General features: G+C 43.1%; 1 protein-coding gene across 2 annotated transcripts in view; it reads right to left on the bottom strand.

The window, feature by feature from the left end:
• The window catches only part of tmem132e (transmembrane protein 132E), a 713,836-nt gene that overhangs the window by 505,832 nt on the left and 188,662 nt on the right, over positions 1–19,342 (bottom strand). For both annotated transcript variants that reach the window (XM_043718710.1, XM_043718709.1), the window contains one exon: positions 2,820–3,726. In XM_043718710.1, the coding sequence (XP_043574645.1) occupies positions 2,820–3,726 (907 nt within the window). The remainder of the gene's footprint in view (positions 1–2,819; positions 3,727–19,342) is intronic.

Genomic DNA, 19,342 nt, shown 5'->3' with positions numbered 1-19,342 from the left:
CCTTGCATGGGATTTTGTACACTGTTGGTTTTGCTCATGCTGAGTATTGGGTCCTTTGTCCTGGTGAGTTGTTGTCTGAGAGTGGCTGTTGGTTTGTGTGCTGTTATGGTTCCTAGTGGTCGTAGTAGTCCTAGCAGACTACTACGACCACTAGGACTCATAACAGCACACAAACCAACAGCCACTCTCAGACAACAACTCACCAGGACAAAGGACCCGATACCCAGCATGAACAAAACCAACGTAGTGTACAAAATCCCATGCAAGGACTGCACAAAACACTACATAGGACAAACAGGAAGACAGCTAACGATCCATATCCATGAACGCCAACTAGCCACGAAACGACACGACCAGCTACCTTTAGTAGCCACACATGCAGATGACAAGCAACATGAATTCGACTGGGACAACACTACTACTATAGGACAAGCCAAGCAGAGAACAGCCAGGGCATTCCTGGAGGCATGGCACTCATCCACAGATTCTATCAACAAACACATCGACCTGGACCCAATATACCGGCCGCTGCAGCGGACAGCTGGAACTGACAACCAGAAGCGGCAGAGACAAACCACTATAAGTGCCTGAGGAAACATCACAGAAGCGCTTCACAAGAGGCTCCCAAGCACTGAGGGTGTCACCTAGACAGGGGACGAAACATCTGCAACACAAATTCCCAGCTCGGCGAACAGAACCACAACAACGAGCACCCGAGCTACAAATCTTCTCACAAACTTTAAAGGGAAACTTGCAGGTAGTGGTGCTACCATGTATATCTGCTTGTACTTGTACTTCTAGATGAAAATGGTCACGAGTTTGGAAGGTGCTGACTCAGGATCTTGTAGCACAGTTGGTACACACTACTGTTACTGAATATAGCTGGTGAAAGGAGTGGACTTTGTGGATGTGGTGCCAACCAAGTGCTGGATGGTGTCAAGCTTCTTGAGTGCTGCTGGAGCTGCAACCATCCAGGCAAATGGAGAGTATTCCGCCATATTCCTGATTTATGCCTTGTAGATTGTGACCAGGGTTTGGGGAATCAAGATGTGAATGTCTCACCACAGTATTCCTGGCCCCTGAGTTGCGCTTGTAGCCACTACATTTATGTGGTGGGTCCAGTTGAGTTTCTAGTCAATGGTAACCCTTAGGATGTTGATAGTGGGGGATTCAGTAGTAGTAATATTATTGAATGCCTTGGGGTGTTGATTAGATTGTTTCTTATTAGATTGTTTCAGAAATAGCCTAGCATTTCTGAACCATGAATATTACTTGCCACTTGTCAGCCCAAGTCTGATATTCTTCAGATTTTGTTGCATTTGAACATGAACTGCTTCAATAACTGAGAAGCTGTGAATGGTGCTGAACATTCTACAATCATCACGAACATCCCTAGTTGATGACTGACCTCCACTAATGACGACCATCTTCCTATGTGGCAGGTGTGACTTGAAGCAGCCTCCTGATACCCAGCAATTCAGTTTTACTAGGGCTCCTTGATGCCACATTCGGTTGAATACGGCCTTGATGTCAAGGGGTGTCATTCTATTAACTGCTCTTAGAGCCCTTAATTATAAAGAAGCTCAAAGTGCCATTGAAAGCCATAACTCCAATGAAGCCAAATTCATTAATGGGTTTGGAACTCAGCTAAGTATTCATAATGGTATTCTTTCGCACAACTGTACATACAAAATCTTCATGTCTGAATACATTAAACCTTTTGAGCTACTGAAACAAATATCAACTGCTCCACTGTTTCAAAAGGCTGAAGAGATTGCTGAACTCTGAAGCAATGTAAGATTAAAACACAAATCACATCTCAATGCTGTTGCATGAATAACACTTTATTCATCTTAACACTTCCTCAATGCTGATCCAATTAATGGTCTTTTTTTTTTAAAGAACAAAGCCCTATCATTTACAGCATGAATATATAACGGAAACACCATTAAATTATAATCTGCAATTTGGGTAAACTTTTCAAACTAATTGTCAAAAGATTCACAAAACAAGCTACTGTACAGCTCATGACCCCTCTGATCTGACATGCTTAATATTTGTTTCAAAAACCCAACTGCTTTGCTGAAAATTTAAAACTCCAGGTAGTACAAAATTAAGCAAGGCAACAAAAAGTCAGTCCTGCCATCCATCTGCTAGCATTTTAAATTGTGATATGCCACATTTCCTGAACCAGTCAAAAAGTGCTTGGTGGGACTCAGATGGTAACACTGAAACTCTGACAGGGTTTTGACCTCCCACCATTGACACCCATTAACTGATTTTTCTATATACAGATGCTTGAAGTACCTTGACGGAATAGTTACAAGTACTTTCTTTTGCTGGAGATTTCATGACATGGAAAATTCAAAGTACATTCTCCTCCTACTGAGTAACAGGGATCCACACAGCAAAGATCCATGTCCATGTGAGTTGTATGACCTACTGTATCCTTGAAAGAACTGATGCATACTCTCACAATTTTTAAAAATTAATCAGAAAATGCCTTATTTTCTCCTTTTCCATTATTGGAGAATGGTCAGCATCTTTGTTCATTGTCTACATGAGAAGACAGTCAGAAATGGGAAATATATGGGTCTATATTATAAAGAGCATCTGGCAGTGAATTATGGAAGTACGGTTGTCAGGCAGAACATTAGACAAAAGTAATCCCTTTGTTTTGACATAATAGGTAGAAATTCCAATAAATCAAGTAATTTTCATAAATTTAATTATTATATACAACATAGTGTTTTCCAAATCATACTGCAAGCTAAAGTTTTTAGTTCTCTTTTCAAGTAAAACAATGAAATCTATCGTACCTCAGAGTGAATTGCTCCACTGTTGAATTTGGTGTTAGAAACACAGAGATACTGAGGATTTCCCCAGATTTTAGTGGTCCTTCTGGCAAACGAATGAAAATATTTCCATCAAACCTGTGCTCCTGAATTAATTGTGCTTGGGGAGGCTGGTATAAATTAATGCTCCCTATACGTAGCAGAGGCTGCTGGTGAGATCCATCCTGCCTAATGTTTTTCCCTTTACGATAAGATGCATCACTGCCAGCATTGCATTCCCCATTTCTATCCGGAGGATGCAAGGTGTAGTAGAGTTCAATTTGAAGATTTTCACTGATTGTATCCAAATTATCCATGGATTCCTTTCTTCCCAGTGTTGTGGTGGCAGAACTAAACCAGGTAAAGGGCAATTCAATTTGGACGAGGCAAATGGCTAAAATGCCCCTCAGTCTGCAGGAGCTTTCAATATCCCTGACATCGCGGAAAACATGAAGTCTTGCACATGGTAATTTATCCACAACATCAAAATCATCCCAATCTCGACCTGCCACGTAAAATAGTACTTGAACAAGTGGCTGGTTAAAAGGAACTCGCTGTTGGATAATAAAGGCTCTGACCTTCCAATTCATGGTGAATCGGTCCAGTACTTCCAATGTACTGGTGGGCTGAAGTATATCTTTTGGGAGAATGCGATCCATGGAGAAAGGTCCTAAAGTCGCATTCACCACTGGAAGTTCTTTCGTCTGAAATACAACAAAATGTTCCAAGCGTTGGAGTGACTTGGTGCTGTTCCAATGTGTGTTTAATTTGTCCTTATTCAGGAAAAAGGCTAGCTGTACATTTGAAAGCTTGTAGTTCACAGGAAGATAAGCTGGAGATGTGTAGAAGTTCTGCAATCTTTCTGAACTTGTAGGCAATACTTGACTGTGAACTGCAAAAAGAGACAAAAAAGTGTTGAAAAAGTAGCTTTGATTGTTCCTCAACTTTAACAATATTTCCTTAATTAATCAGTTAGCTTGGATAATAAAAAAAAGAATTGATAAAAAGCAGCACTTTTTTTTGAAGTTGCAGAAATTGCAAGTTCATTTAGCAATTAGAGTAAAATTTATTCTAACTGAAGGAATGTGATTAATGAGTGGAATTATAGAGTTTTCACGAAAAATAGTTACATAACAAAATTACAACATATAAACTTAATAACAGTTAAGAAATTTCACAGCAAAATAATTTCAACTTTTTTTCCCTAATGCATTTCCAGATTATGTAAACAGTAAGCAGACGAGAGCAATTTTGAGACTGGAACAGAAATGGAGCAGAAATTCACCAAAGATCCTCAGAGAACACCTTCCAACTCATGACTATTTCTATCTAGAAGGACAAGGGCAGCAGATATATAAGAACATCACTATCTTCAAGTCCCCCTCTAAGTCACTCACCATCCTGATTAAGAAATATATCATCGTTACTTCACTGTCACTGGTTCAAAATCCTGGAACTCCCTCCCTAATGGCCTTGATGGTCAACCCATCGCAGGTGGACTGCAGTAGTTCAAGAAGGCAGCTCAATACCACCTTCTCAAGGGCAACTAGGGAGGGGCAATAAATGTTTATTAGCCAGTGATGCCCTATATTCCACAAATGACCAAATTTTTAAAATCTGAGACAGTACAAAGAGGGAACCTGAGGACAAATCCATCTTTAGGCACCCTCTGAAGAGGTTTGAAATAGTGGTCACAGCTATGACACTACCCCTATTGAGGAGCCCCTCCAAAATGATGACTTGTTGCAGCAGTTATGGTCCACTTTAGCTACATCTGTGGCAATGGGAGCATATTAAGAGGAGGCCTCAAGGACATCCAAGTCAGCTGTTAGCAAATCACATCCAGGTATCTGCTAGGCTTGGTCCTCAAATTAGGGTTCAATTGCTGCTAAGAAAATGCCATCACTAGCTCCAAATCAATCCATAAATGAACACAATTCTGTAGATTGACTATCTGCACCCAGGAAGACTGTTCAGAGGTGAGAAAGCATTTGGCTATTGACAGAAATATTTTTCTGGAATTCTTCCTAATCTGAATTCACAGCCAACCTGATAGGACCAAAAAGATTCTGGCCAGTGCAGAACCACACAAACGTTGGTATGCCAGTTTCCATTTACTATTGGAATACTGTGGATACCAGACAAAGCTCCAGCTGAAGACTGATTAGATTAGGTTACCTACAGTATGGAAACAGGCCCTTCGGCCCAACAACACCACACCGACCCTCCGAAGAGTAACCCACCCAGACCTATTCCGCTACCCTACACATACTCCTGACTAATGAACCTAACAGTATGGTCAATTTAGCATGGCCAATTCACCTGACCTGCACATCTTTGGATGATTAGATTAGATTAGATTACTTACAGTGTGGAAACAAGCCCTTCGGCCCAACAAGTCCACACCAACCCTCTGAAGAGCAACCCACCCAGACCCATTCCCCTACTTTTACCCCTTCACCTAACACTACGGGCAATTTAGCATGGCCAATTCGCCTAACCTGCACATTTTTTTGGACCATGGGAGGAAACCCACACAGACACCGGGAGAATGTGCAAACTCCACACCGACAGTTGCTAGTCATAGGAAAATAAAAGATCAGTTATTTCAGATATTTGAGTACATAATAAGTTTAGCAAAAAAGGTTAGTAACTTCCTTTGGAAATCTCAGTGTTTTTTTAAGATTAGATTAGATTACTTACAGTGTGGAAACAGGCCCTTCGGCCCAACAAGTCCACACCGACCCGCCAAAGCGCACCCACCTAGACCCATTCCCCTGCACCTAACACTACGGGCAATTAAGCATGGCCCAATTCACCCAACCTGCACATTTTTGGACTGTGGGAGGAAACCGGAGCACCCGGAGGAAACCCACGCAGACACGGGGAGAATGTGCAAACTCCACACAGTCAGTCGCCTGAGCGGGAATTGAATCCGGGTCTCTGGCGCTGTGAGACAGCAGTGCTAACCACTGTGCCACCGTGCCACCCACCAATTGAGAACCACCAATTAACAGCCAATGGATTTGCTGCCACACAACTGAGAATACTCACTACATTGCAGATGCAGTAATCGGTGAGCAATTAATTTCAGGAAAAGAGTCTCTATATTTGCATATGCATAGGCCTGACACATATTTTAGGCTATGATCTCAACTTTATTAGTAATGGGGAACAAAGAAATAGTGGTGGAACTGAATAGGTACTTTGCATCAGCTTTCATGGTGGAAAGCACCAATAGCACACCAGAACTTCAAGACAGTCAGGAGCAAAGACACTAGCCCTCATGAAGGAGAAGGTGCTGGGAAAACAAAGGTCCGAAGGTAGATGAACCACCCAGTCCAGATGGGCAATGCCCCAGAGTTCTGAAGGAGATAGCTGATAAGATTGTAGTGGCATTGGTGATCTTTCAGGAATCACTGGAGTCAGGGAGGGTCCCAGAACATTACAAATTGGCTAATCTACAAACCCTGTTTAAGAAGGGAGGGAAGCAGAGACCAGAATATTAGAGGCTGGTTGTCTTGACATGATTTTAATAAGATTTTACAGTCCATTATTAAGGATGAGATTGCAGAGTACTTGGGAGTGCATGGTAAAATAGGGCTGAGTGAGCATGGCTTCATCAAGAGAGGTCATGCCTGAAAAAATTGTTAGAATTCTCTGAGGAGATATCAAGCAGGTTAGACAAAGCAGAGCCAGTGGACTTGATGCATTTGGATTTCTAAAAGGGCTTTCACAAAGTGCCACACAGGAGGCTGCTGAATAAGATTAGCACCCATTGTTTTTAGGGGCAAGGTACTGGCACGGATAGAAGATTTGCTGAGTGCCAGAAGGCAGAGAGGAGGGACAAAGGGATCTTTTTCATGATAGCAACCAGTGACTAGTGGAGTTTCCCAGGTATCTGTGTTAGGACCACAACTATTCACGTGATACATTATCGATCTGGATTCAGCAACTGAGGGCATTGTTGTTAAAGTTTCAGATGACACATGATTGGTGGAGGGACAGGTACTGTTGAGGAAGCTGCAGAAGGACTTGGACAAGCTAGGAGAATAGACAAAGAAATGACAGATGGAATACAATGTGGGAAAACGTGAGGTTTTGCACTTTCGTAGGAAGGATAGAGGCATACCATATTTTGTAAATGGGGAGCACAAAGCAACTTAGGAGTCTTAGTTCAGGATTTGCTTAAGGTTAACAAGTCGGTTTAGTTGGCATTTAGGAAGGCAAATGCAATGCTAATATTGATTTCATGAAAGCTAGAATACAAAGGCAGAGATGAACTGTTGAGTTTGTTTAAGCCTCTGGTCAGAGTGCATTTAGAATATCGCAAGCAGTTTGGACTCCGTATCTAAGGAAGGACATATTGGCGTTGGAGGGGGTGCAGAGGAGGTTTACAAGAACAATACTGGGGATGAAGTGTTTATCACATGAGGAGCAGTTGAGGACTCTAGGTGTGTATTCAATGAAGTTTAGGAGGTTGAGGGAGTATCTCATTGAAACTTACAGAATATTGAAAGCTCTGGATAAAGTGAAAATGAATGATCACAAATGAACACATTTCCACCAGTTGGTCAGACTACGACCCAAAGTCACAGCCTCAGAAAAAAGGGACAACCCGTTAGAACTGAAATGAGGAGGAATTTCTTCAGCCTGAGGTTGGTAAATCTGTAGAACTCATTGTCGCAGAAGGTTGTGGAGAACAAATCATGGAGTGTACTTAAAACAGAGATAGATGTTTTCTTTATTAGTAAGGGGATCAATGGTAACGGGGAGAATGCAGGAGAATAGGATTGAGAAACATAGCCATGATCAAATGATGGAGCTAACTTGGTGAGCCAATTGATGTAATTCTGCTCCTATGGAAATCTTTAATTATATAGTGGGCTGCATATTTCCACACTGCCCAACAGTTGAAAGTGTGCTGCTGGGAAAGCACAGCAGGTCAGGCAGCATCCAAGATGCAGGACAATCGACGTTTTGGGCATAAGCCCTTCATCAGGAATGAGGCTTGTGGACCGGGCTGAGGGATAAGTGGGAGGTGGGTGGGGAGGCGGGGGGGAGGGCAGGGTAGCTGAGAAAGCAATAGGTGGATGAAGGTGAGGAAGAAGGTGATAGGTCAGAAGTGGGGAGGGGTGATGGACAGGTCAGGAGAGCAGTGCCGAATTGGAGACTTGGGACTGGGATAATATGTGTGTGTGTGAAGCTTTTGAAATCCGCATTTTTCCCGTGTGGTTGTCGGGTCCCAAGGTGGAATATGAGGCGTTCCTCCTCCAGGCATCGGGTGGTAACGGTTTGGCAGTGGAGTAGGCCCAGGGCCTGCATGCCCTTGGCAAAGTGGGAGGGGGAGTTGAAGTGTTCAGCCACAGGGTGGTGGGGTTGGTGGGTGTGGGTGTCCCAGAGATGTTCTCTGAAACAATCCGCAAGAAGGCGGCCTGTCTCCCCAATCACACTGGATGCAATAGTTGACATTGGTAGAGATACAGGTAAATATCTGACGGAAGTGGAAGGATTCCTTGGAACCTTGGACGGAGGTGAGGGGAGTGGTGGGGGCACAGGTTTTGCACTTCCTCCTGTGTCAGGGAAGTGCCATGAGTTGGCTGTGGGCTGGTGGGGGCGTGGACCTGATGAGGAGGTCGCGGTGGGAATGGTCTCTCCAGAACACTGATGGGTAGGGAGGGAAATATATCTTTAGTGGTGGGGTCTGTTTGGAGGTGGCAGAAGTGGCAGAGAAAGATGCGATATATGCAGAGGTTGGTGGGATGGAAAGTGAGGACCAGGGGGTTCTGTCCTTGCTGCGTTGGGAGGGATGGGTTCAAGGGCAGTGGTGCATGAAGTGGAGGAGATACGCTAGAGGGCGTCAACCGCTGGGAAGAGAAGTTGCGATCATGGAATGAGGCGGCCATCTGGGACTTTGAGGTGGTGCCCAACATACTGACTCCTCAGGTTCCTGTACTATGGCTGTAAAGCAGCCATGGTAACAGTACATTCCTTGGACAGTCTTTTTAATTTCAATTTATCTTGATTTTCATCTCCTGTTTAATAAACATTAGCTAAACAGTGGTTCATATTGAAAAATTGTTGTTGTACCAGCTGTTTCTGTGTTGCAGATGTCAGAATCTGATTCAGCAATTATACCTATGAATAAGCAAGTACATAATCAAATGAGCATCATCCTCAAACACATCACAAATGCTAAACAGACTGCATCCAGATCCTGAATATCCATTAATTATCACATTACTCATTTGTATGACAGACATTGTCTTTTTGGTTTGACATAGCATCCTGTGAGGGGCAATTACCACTCATGCCTCCATTACACGTTAGCAACATGAAACAGCAAGCTGCACCGCTGCAAATTTTTGAGCTATCTTATCCCTCCAGGATAATCTGAAGTAGTCTGAGCACACTTCAGATCTAAAAGCGGCAGCGTTCGGCTTGTTCAAGAGTTTACACAATCCGGATATAGGTTTGCTCGTTGAGCTGGAAGGTTCGTGTTCAGACATTTCGTCACCATACTAGGTAACATCTTCAGTGAACCGCCGAATAAAGCACTGGTGGTGTAGCCTACTTTCTATTTATATGCTAGAGTTTTCTAGGGTTGGTGATGTCATTTCCTGTGGTGACGTCATTTCCTATGGTGATGTCATCTCCTGTTCTTTTTCTTACGGGGTGGTAAATGTGAGCCAAGTCAATGCGTTTGTTGATAGACACCTCCCTTCCTTCTCTGCAATGTGAAAATCTCTAGCTCCCTCACCCTCTCTTCATCAGACAAGCGCTCCAATCCAGGCAGCATCCTGGTAAATCTCCTCTGCACACTCTAGAAAGCATCTACATCCTTCCTGTAAGGAGGCGACCAGAACTGGATATAATATTCTAAGTGTGGTCTCACCAGAGTTTCATCGAGCTGCAGCAAAATCTCGCAGCTCTTAAACTCCATCTCACTGTTAATGAAAGCCAAAAATCCACACACCTTCTTAACAACCCTATCAACTTGGGTGGCAAATTTGAAGGATCTATGTATGTGGACCCCAAGTTCCCGCTGTTCCTCCACACTGCCAAGAATCCTGTCTTTAACCCTGTATTTAGCATTCAAATTCTACATTCCAAAATAAATCATTTCACACTTATCCAAGTTGAACTCCATATGCCACTTCTCAGCCCAGCTTTGCATCCTGTCAATGTCTTGTTGTAGCCTGCAACTGCCCTCAACATTATCTGCAACACCACCAACCTTTCTGTCATCAGCAACCTTACTAACTTATCCTTTCACTTGTTCATTCAAATCATTTATAAAAACTACAAAGAGCAGAGGCCTAAAACAGATCCTTGTTTGACACCACTGGTCACTGACCGCTTGGCGGAAAACTTTCCATTCACTACCACTCGCTGTCTTCTTTCGGTCAGCCAATTCTGTATCCAGTCAGACAAATGAAAATAGGACAAAAGATTCTTGCTCACACTGAAAGCTGAAAGAAATCAGAACTACAGAATCTCAACCAAGCTGCAAAGTAAATATTGTGAAACTGACTATTAACTATCAATGTCATTACTGCTGGTCATCTCCACTGCAATGGTCGTGAAGTTCAACTATCTGCTTTTCATGAACAATGCAGAAACTGATCTAGATATAATTTTTTACAACTTTATCCTTTTGACATCACCTCCCAGTTGTAATATATATTGACTCTTTATATGTTTGGTAATTAATTAACACATTCAATGTTAATTCAAGAAAGCCTGGTTAAATTGATTCCTTCTAAAGTATAAGTTCATTTGCATCTGGAAAAAAGGTATCTACAAGAAAAGGGATCTGTTTTTAAATTAGCCTTGTTGCAACCAACTGAAAGGATAGGTGGGTAAAGACAGGGAGCCAGTTAGTCCCTCCTCACCCAGGAACTTAACAATTTGAAGTACCCTGTCTGGAACTATAACAAACTGGGGAACGTCTCCCAGGTCTGGCTGTAACAAATGCCTTACATGATGGGTTTACCTGACAAAGGGGCAACACTCTGAAACCTTGCAATTTCAAATAAACCTGTTTGACTATAATCTGGTGTCATCTGACTTCTGACCTTGTCCACCCCAGACCAAAACTGGCACCTCTACATCAAGGATGGGTTTGATGCTCACTATTTCAGCATCAAGTTTGCACGGTTAGCAGGACCATACCAAATGTATATCGTTGACATATGAGGAAAGGATTGTCAGGGCAAGTCTCTTTCCCATTAGAAAATACATCCTGAGGAATGTGGCCTAATAGAGGTCTGGAAAACAATGGAATCATAGAATCATATAGTACTGAAGAATGCCTTTGGCCCGTTGAGTCTGTGCCACCAAAATTGTTCTAAATCTATAGCAGTTCCATAGACTTGAACCTTTATGATTAGGTATCCTGCTTATTTGGAAGAAACAAAGATTACATCACAGGAAAACCACAATAGTCTTACCCTACTGCAGGAATAGAGGGTCATAGAAAGCTGATTAGCAAGTAGTAGGTCAAGTCAGGTCCATATTTACAACTGTTATCACTTATAGTTTGAAAGATCTTGTTTTTTATAGTTACTAAGGGCTGAAATTCGGTAGTAATGAGGAACAGTAGAGGGCCAGAGAGAAATTGATATTATTTGATATTAATAATTTTCCAGGTTTAAATTAAAAGAATAAATCATGGTAATAGAACTCAAAATTGTGGTGTGCTCCTTCTGCTCTATATGGGAAGCTGGGAATATTTCCAGTGTCTCCAGCTACAGCTCCTTGAAGACTTGAGTTTCAAAGCTGGAGAGGTATCTGGGGACACTGAAGAGCATCTGTGAAACTGGAAGAATCAAGGATAGCATGCATACACAGGTAGTCACAAAGACAGAAAGGGTTTAGGTGACCATCAGACAGAGTAAGAAGACTAGCGTGCAGTGCAGGAATCCTATGTGGTCATTCCCCTAAAAAACAGATACAGGTAGTTCTTCTGACACAATGGTTGCGTTCTTGTTATAGAAAAATTGCGCTTTAGAAACAGTGCTTAAAGTGCTGTCCATCTAATCATGTTTCAGCCAACACACATTTAAAACTTTATAAACAGTGTCCCCAGTTCATCGATTGTGTAATTGTGAATTCGTATTAACGAAATGCGCATTATAACAGAACAACCTGTACACCGATTTGAATACTAGTGAAGGGAATAGTCTCTCAGGGGAAAACTGCAACAGCCAAATTCGTGACACCACGGTCGGTTCTGCTGCACAGGGTGGAGCAAAAAGTATGGAAATGCAATAGTCATACAGGATTAAACTGTATGGGGAAGAGATAGGCCTTTCCAATGGCCGCAAAATGAGACTCCAACATGTATGCTACCTCCTTAGTGCTCGGGTCAAAGATATCTCAGAGTGGCTACAGAACATCCATGTGTTGGAGAGCGAACAGTCATAGTCATGGTACATGTTGGTAACAATGACTTAGATATAAAGAAAGATGAGATTTTAAAAGCAAAATGTAGGGAATTAGGGACTAAGAAGAAAAGTAGAACCTCAAAAGTAGTAATCACAAGATTGCTGCTCGTGCCATGTGTTAGTTTGTAGATAAGTAGGAGGCTAGAGGAACACAGCAAGCCAGGCAGCATCAGGAGATGGAGAAGTCAACATTTTGGGTATAACCCTTCTTCAGGAATGAAGGTGGGGGTAGGGGGACCTGCAGATAAAGGCGGGGGGAGGGGAATGGAATGATTATGGGTGGGGAGAGAGTCTGAATAGTGAGGTATTGATAGGTGAATACATGTGGTGGGTGTGACCTGATTGGTCGGTGGGAGGACTGAATCTGGTTGGCAGGTGGAAGGGAAGTTCATTAGGAGGAATGAAAGGGAGGAGGTGGAGCTGGAGAGGGAGTTGGGGATGGGTGGGAAAGTTATTTGAAATTGGAGAACTCAATGTTGAGTCCTCTGGGCTGTATCTTCTGCCCAGGCGGAAGAAAAGGTGCTGTTCCTCTAATTTGTGGTCTGACTCATTATGGCAATGGAGGAGGCTGAGGATGGACACGTCAGACAGAGAGTGGGAGGGGAATTTGAAATGGGTGGTGACCTTACATGCCTGGCTGAGATGCTTGGCAAAATGTTCCCTTAGTTTATATTTGGTCTCACTGATATATAGTAAACCACATTGGGAGCACTAGATGCAGCAAACTAGGTTGGACGTGAGGCAGGTGAACCGCTGTTTCACCTGGAAGGATTGTTTGGGGCCCTGAATGGAGCTGTCGGAGGTGGTGTGCTGACACGTTTTGCAACTTTTATGGTTGCAGGAGAAGCTACTGAGGCATTGTTGAAGGGAGTGGCACAAATCAAGGAGGGACGATGGTAATGGTCCTTGCGAAAGGCAGCGAGAAGTAGGGAGGGGAATATGTTCTTGGTGGTGGGGTCCAGTTGGAGTTGGCAGAAGTGTTTGAGGATGATACGTTTGAGGAGACTAGTGGGGTGGAAAGTGAGGACATGGGAGACCCTGTCTTTATTATGTTTGGTGGGGGGGGTTTAAAGCATTGGAGCAGGGAATGGAGGGGTTTTGGTGGAGGGATATCTGGATGGCGAATGGGGGAAAAGCACATTGTTTAAAATAGGTGGGCTCTGGGATGCTTGGGAGTGAAAACTTCTCGTCAGAGCAGATGCGATGGAGATGGAGGAATTGGCAAAACGGGATAGGCGATGTAGTGCAGGTAGTTATGGGAGTCTGTGGGTTTATAGTAAATGTCAGTCTGTAAATTGTTGCTGGAGATGGAAGGTCAAGAAAAGTGAAGGTGGTGTCTGAGATTGCCAATAACTTCATCCTGCCTTCATATTCACTTGGTCTATTGATGAATTGCTCCAGTTCAGCCTGGGTACAGGATGCAGCACTGATGCAGTTATCAATGTAAGGGTGGAAGAGTTGAGGAATCTACCTACGTGGGTGCTGTTCGACGTAGCCAAGAGGTCGGCGTAATTAGGGGCCATGCGAGTGCCCTTGGCCACCCCTGGATTTGGAGGCAATGGGAAGAGCTTAAGCAAAAGTTATTGCGGGTGAGGACTAATTCGGTGAGGTGAAGGAGGGTATTGGTGGAGGGGACTGTTGGAGAGAAAGAAACCAATGGCCTGCAGGCTGTCATTGTGGAAAATGGATGCGTATAAAGGACTGCACATCCATACTGAAGAAGAAGATGAAGCACAGGGAACTGGAAGTTCCAATGAGGCGAAGGGTGTGGTTGGTTACTGGATGTAGGTGGGATATGCCTGGACCAAGGGGGAGAGGATGGAGTTGAGGTAGGAAGAAATTAGTTCAGTGGGCAGGAGCAGGCGGAGAAAATGGGTCAGCTGGGGTAGTTGGGCTTGAGGATCTTTGGGAACAGGTAGAACTGGGCAGTGTGGAGCTGAGGTCTATGAAATTGGAGGCGATGGAGCGGAGATCACTGGAGGCGATGAGGTCACGAACAGTATGGCTGATAATGGCCTAATGGGCCATGGTGGGGTCTTGGTCAAGAGGGAGGTAAGACATGGTATTGGACAACTGGCCAGCCTGACCTCCTGGTCACCACCCATTTCAATTCTCTCTCCCACTTCCTCCCTGACATGTCCATCCTCAACCTCCTCCATTGCCACAGTGAATCAAACCGCAAAGTGGAGGAACAACACTTTTATCTTCTGTCTGGGCAACCTACAGCCCAGAGAACTCAACATCGAGTTCTCCAACTTAAAATAACCTTACCACCCATCCCCCACCTCGTCCCTTCCATTCTTCAGATCCACCCTTCCTTCCACCTATCAACTGGATTCATTCTTGCCATTGACCAACTACAGTCATACCCACCACCTGTATTCACCTATCACTACCTGACCACTCCGACTGTTCCTCCCCCCCCAACCTTTCCCCCATCTCCACCTCCAATCTGAAAATGGGTTATACCAGAGATATTGACTTCTCCTCCACCTGATGCTGCCCGGCTTGCTGCGTTCTTCCAGCCTCCTGCTTGTCTACTTTGGATTCCAGCATTTGCAGTTGTTTTTGTCTCTAATATGTTGGTTGGATCAGAAATAGCAGTATATATCCGGCAAACACATGGCTAAACAGATGGTGAGAGGGAGGGTGGTGTGAGAGGGAGGGTTTCAGATTCCTGGGGCAGTGGGACTAGTTCTGGGGGAGATAGGAGCAGTACAAGTTGGATGGGTTACAATGGGCAGGACCAAGACTGATGCCCTAGGGGTGTATTTAGATTGGTTGGGGAGAGTTTAAACTTAATAAGAGACATAAAAGTTGGCAAGAAAAAAAACAATAAACCTGAGGACTGAGAACAGTTCAGAAGTCAGCAAAAGAGGACCCAAGGATTGAGTAAGAAGGGGAAAGTAGAGGTGGTCAGTCAGCTTGCAGGGAACTTAAGAATTGATTTTAAAAGTTTATACAGCTATAGAAAGAAAAAAAGATTGGTGAAAACGAATGTAGTTCCCGTACAGTGATAAATGGAAGTTATAATAGTATCAAGGGGGAAAAACATTAGTGGGAGTAGTATATGGACCACCAAACTGTAGTGGTGATGTTGGGAATGGCATTAAACAGGAAACCAGCTGCATGATGACAAGGAATATCTGTAATTATGGGTGACTTTATTCTGCATATGGATTGGGTAAATCAAATTAATCATAACAGCAGAGAGGAGGAATTGCTAGAGTGTATACGGAACGATTTTCTGGACAAATACACTGAGGAACCAACCAGGGAACAGGTGATCTTAAACTGGGTAATATGCAATGAGAAAGAAATAATTGGTAATGTAATTGTGAGAAACTCCTTAGGGATAAACGAACATAATGTGATAGAACTTTTCATCAAGATGGAGTGAGCTTGTTGATTCTGAAACTAGGGTCCTTAATAAAGGAGACTAAGATGGTATGAGTGATAAGATAGTTATGATGGATTGGGAGAAGTTACTGAAACAAATGACAGTGGATAGGCAATGGCAAACATTCCAATAACAAATGGGTGTACCATAAAAATTGTTTATTCCTGTTTGACATAAAACAGTTGCTAAATAATGACCTGAGGAAAATTAGAGGTAGTATTAGTTGCAAAAAAGAGACATAAAAGTTGGCAAGAAAAAAAACAATAAACCTGAGGACTGAGAACAGTTCAGAAGTCAGCAAAAGAGGACCCAAGGATTGAGTAAGAAGGGGAAAGTAGAGGTGGTCAGTCAGCTTGCAGGGAACTTAAGAATTGATTTTAAAAGTTTATACAGCTATAGAAAGAAAAAAAGATTGGTGAAAACGAATGTAGTTCCCGTACAGTGATAAATGGAAGTTATAATGGGGAACACAAAAATGGCTGATGAACTGAATTCATATTTCACTTCTGCCTTCACAAAGGAGAACAGAAATAATGCACCAGAAATGATGAGAAACACAGAATTTAATGAGAGGGAGTTTTGGTCTCCTAATCTGAGGAAGGATACTTTTGTTATCAAAGGTGAAGGTATACCAAACTGATTCCTGGGAAAAGAAGACCAAAGTATCAAGAGACATTGTGTTAATTAGGATTGTATTCACTCAAAAGAATAAGTTGGGGGGTGGTGGTTGAGGAAGAATCTCATAGAAACCTACAAATTTCTAAACAAGGCTAGACAGGTTAGATGTTCCCCATGATGGGGGATTCCCAAACCAGGGGTCATCATTTAAGGAAAAGCAGTGAACTATTAGGACTGAGATGAGCAGAAATTTATTCGCCCAGAGTGGTGACTCTGGAATTCACTACCACAGAAGGTGGTTGCATCTACAGCATTGTTTCTTCAAGGCAGAGATAGATATAGCTATTGTGGCCAAAGGGAAGCGATAAAAGAATATTTTTCATCAGCATTCACATTGGAAAAAGGCAATGTTGTTGAGGAGAATACTGAGATACAGGCTACTAGATTAGTCAAGATTGACGTTAGCAAGGACGAGGTATTCGCAATTCTTGAAAGCGTGGAAACAGATAAGTCCCCTGAGCCAGATGGAATTTATCCTAGGATTCTCTGGGAAGCCAGGGAGAAGTTTGCCGAGCCTTTGTCTTTGATCTTTATGTCGCCATTGTCTCCACGAATTGAGCCAAAAGACTGGAGGATAGCAAATGTCGTCCCCTTGTTCAAGAAGGAGAGAAAAGACAACCCTGGTAATTATATACCAGTGAGCCTTCCTTCAGTCATGGATAAAGTGTTGGAAGAGGTTATAAGAGATAGAATTTATAATCATTAGAGAGGAATAAGTTGATTAGGGATAGTCAACATGATTTTGTGAAGGGTAGGTCTTACCTCACAAACTTTAATTAGTTCTTTGAGAAGGTGACGAAACAGGTGGATGAGGATAAAATGGTTGATGTATTGTATATGGATTTCAGTAAGGCATTTGATAAGGTTCCCCACGGTACACTATTGCACAAAATATTGAGGATTGGGATTAATGATAAATTAGCAGTTTGGATCAAAAGTTGGCAAGTTGACAAAGGGTAGTGATTGACAGGAAATGTTCAACCTGGAGTTCAGTTACTAGTGGTGTACTGCAAGGATCTGTTTTGGGACCACTGCTGTTTGTCATTTTTATGAATAACTTAGATGAGGGCACAGAAGGGTAGGTTAGTAAATTTGTGGACAACACTAAGGTTGATAGAGTTGTGGATAGTGCTGAAGGATGTTGTAGGATAGATAAGCTGCAGAGCTGGGCTGAGAGGTGGCAAATTAAGTTTAATGTGGAAAAGTATGAGGTGATTCACTTTGGAAGGTGCAACAGGAATAAAGAGTACTGGGCTAATGGTAAGATTCTTGGTAGTTAAATGAGCAGCGATATCTCAGTGTCCATATACATAGACCTCTGAAAGTTGCCACCCGCATTGATAGGATTTTTAATAAAGCATGCGGTGTGTTAGCTTTTATTGGTAGACGGATCGAGTTTCGAAGCCATGAGGTCATGCTGCAGCTGTACAATACACTGTTACGTCCTCCCTTGGAGTATTGCTTACGGTTATGGTAGCTACACTGCAGGAAGGATGTGGAAGCTTTGGAAAGGGTTCAGAGGTGATTTACTAGGATGTTGCCTGGTATGGAAGGAAGGTCTTATGAGGAAAGGTTTTGAGGTTGTTTTTGTGAGAGAGAAGGCGGCTGAGAGGTGACTTAATTGAGAGATACAAGATAATCAGAGTGGTGGACAGTGTGGACAGTGAGAGTCTTTTTCCTCAGATGGTGTTGGCTAGCACGAGGGTACATAGCTTTAAATTGAGGGGTGATAGATAAAGGACAGATTTCAGATGTAGTTTCTTTACTCAGAGTAGTAGGGGTGAAACGCACTGCCTGCAATAGTAGTAGGTTTGCCAACTTTAAGGACATTTAAAAGGTCATTGGATAGGCATATGGATAAAAATGGGATAGTGTAGGATAATTGGGCTTCAGATTGGTTTCACAGGTCATAGAGTCAGAGGTGTACAGCATGGAAACAGACCCCTTCAGTCCAACTCGTCCATGCCAACCAGATATCCCAACCTAATTAAGTCCAATTTGCCAGCACTTGGCCCATATCCCTCTAAACCATTCCTATTCATAGACCCATCCAGATGCCTTTTAAATAATGCAATCCACCACTTCCTCTGGCAGCTCATTCCATACATGGACCACCCTCTGTATGAAAACGTTGCCCCTTCGGTCCATTTTATGACGTTCCCCTCTCACCCTAAACCTATGCCCTCTAGTTCTGGATTCCCCACCCCAGGGAAAAGACTTTGTCTATTTATCATATCCATGCCCCTCATGATTTTGTAAACCTCTATGAGGTCACCCCTCAGCCTTCAAAACTGCAGGGAAAACCACACCAGCCTATTCAGCCTCTCCCTATAGCTCAAATGCTCCTAGCCTTGCAACATTCTTGTAAATCTTTGCTGAACCCTTTCAAGTTTCACAACATCCTTCCAATATGAAGGAGACCAGAATTGCATGCAATATTTCAAAAGTGGCCTAACCATTGTCCTGTACAGCCGCAACATAACCTCCCAATTCCAGTACTCAATACATTCAATGGCATCACCGTTTTTAATGAGCCCTCTATCATCCAGGGGTTACAACTTTTGAGAAGTGAACTTGACTAGCCATCGAAAGTATGGCTGCATGATCCATTCAGAGGCTGGAAAAAACTGCAGTGGCGTAACTCAACTCCCCAAAGCCTGGTTACCATCTGCAAGGCACAGGTCCTGAGTATGAAAGGACAGTCTCCATTTTATTGAAGAGAGTAACTCCAACAACACACAAGGGAGCTCAACACAATCAGGACAAACAGCTCACTTAACTGGTACTCTATCCACCTCCTTCAAATTTTACTCTCTGTATGGCAGCAGTGTATACTATGTACAAACTGCACTTCAACAACTTCCCAAGGTTTCTTTAAGCTTCCAAATATGTGACCTCTACCTCCAAGAAAGACAGGGTCAGCAAACACATTGTGGCAAAACAACATGTGTCATTCTGACTTAGAACTACATCGCCATTCC

This window comes from Chiloscyllium plagiosum, chromosome 28 (genome assembly GCF_004010195.1).
Source record: "Chiloscyllium plagiosum isolate BGI_BamShark_2017 chromosome 28, ASM401019v2, whole genome shotgun sequence".
Classification (NCBI taxonomy): domain Eukaryota; kingdom Metazoa; phylum Chordata; class Chondrichthyes; order Orectolobiformes; family Hemiscylliidae; genus Chiloscyllium; species Chiloscyllium plagiosum.
Note: the sequence above shows the minus strand (reverse complement) of the source record. Positions and strands in the feature narration are given on the sequence as shown.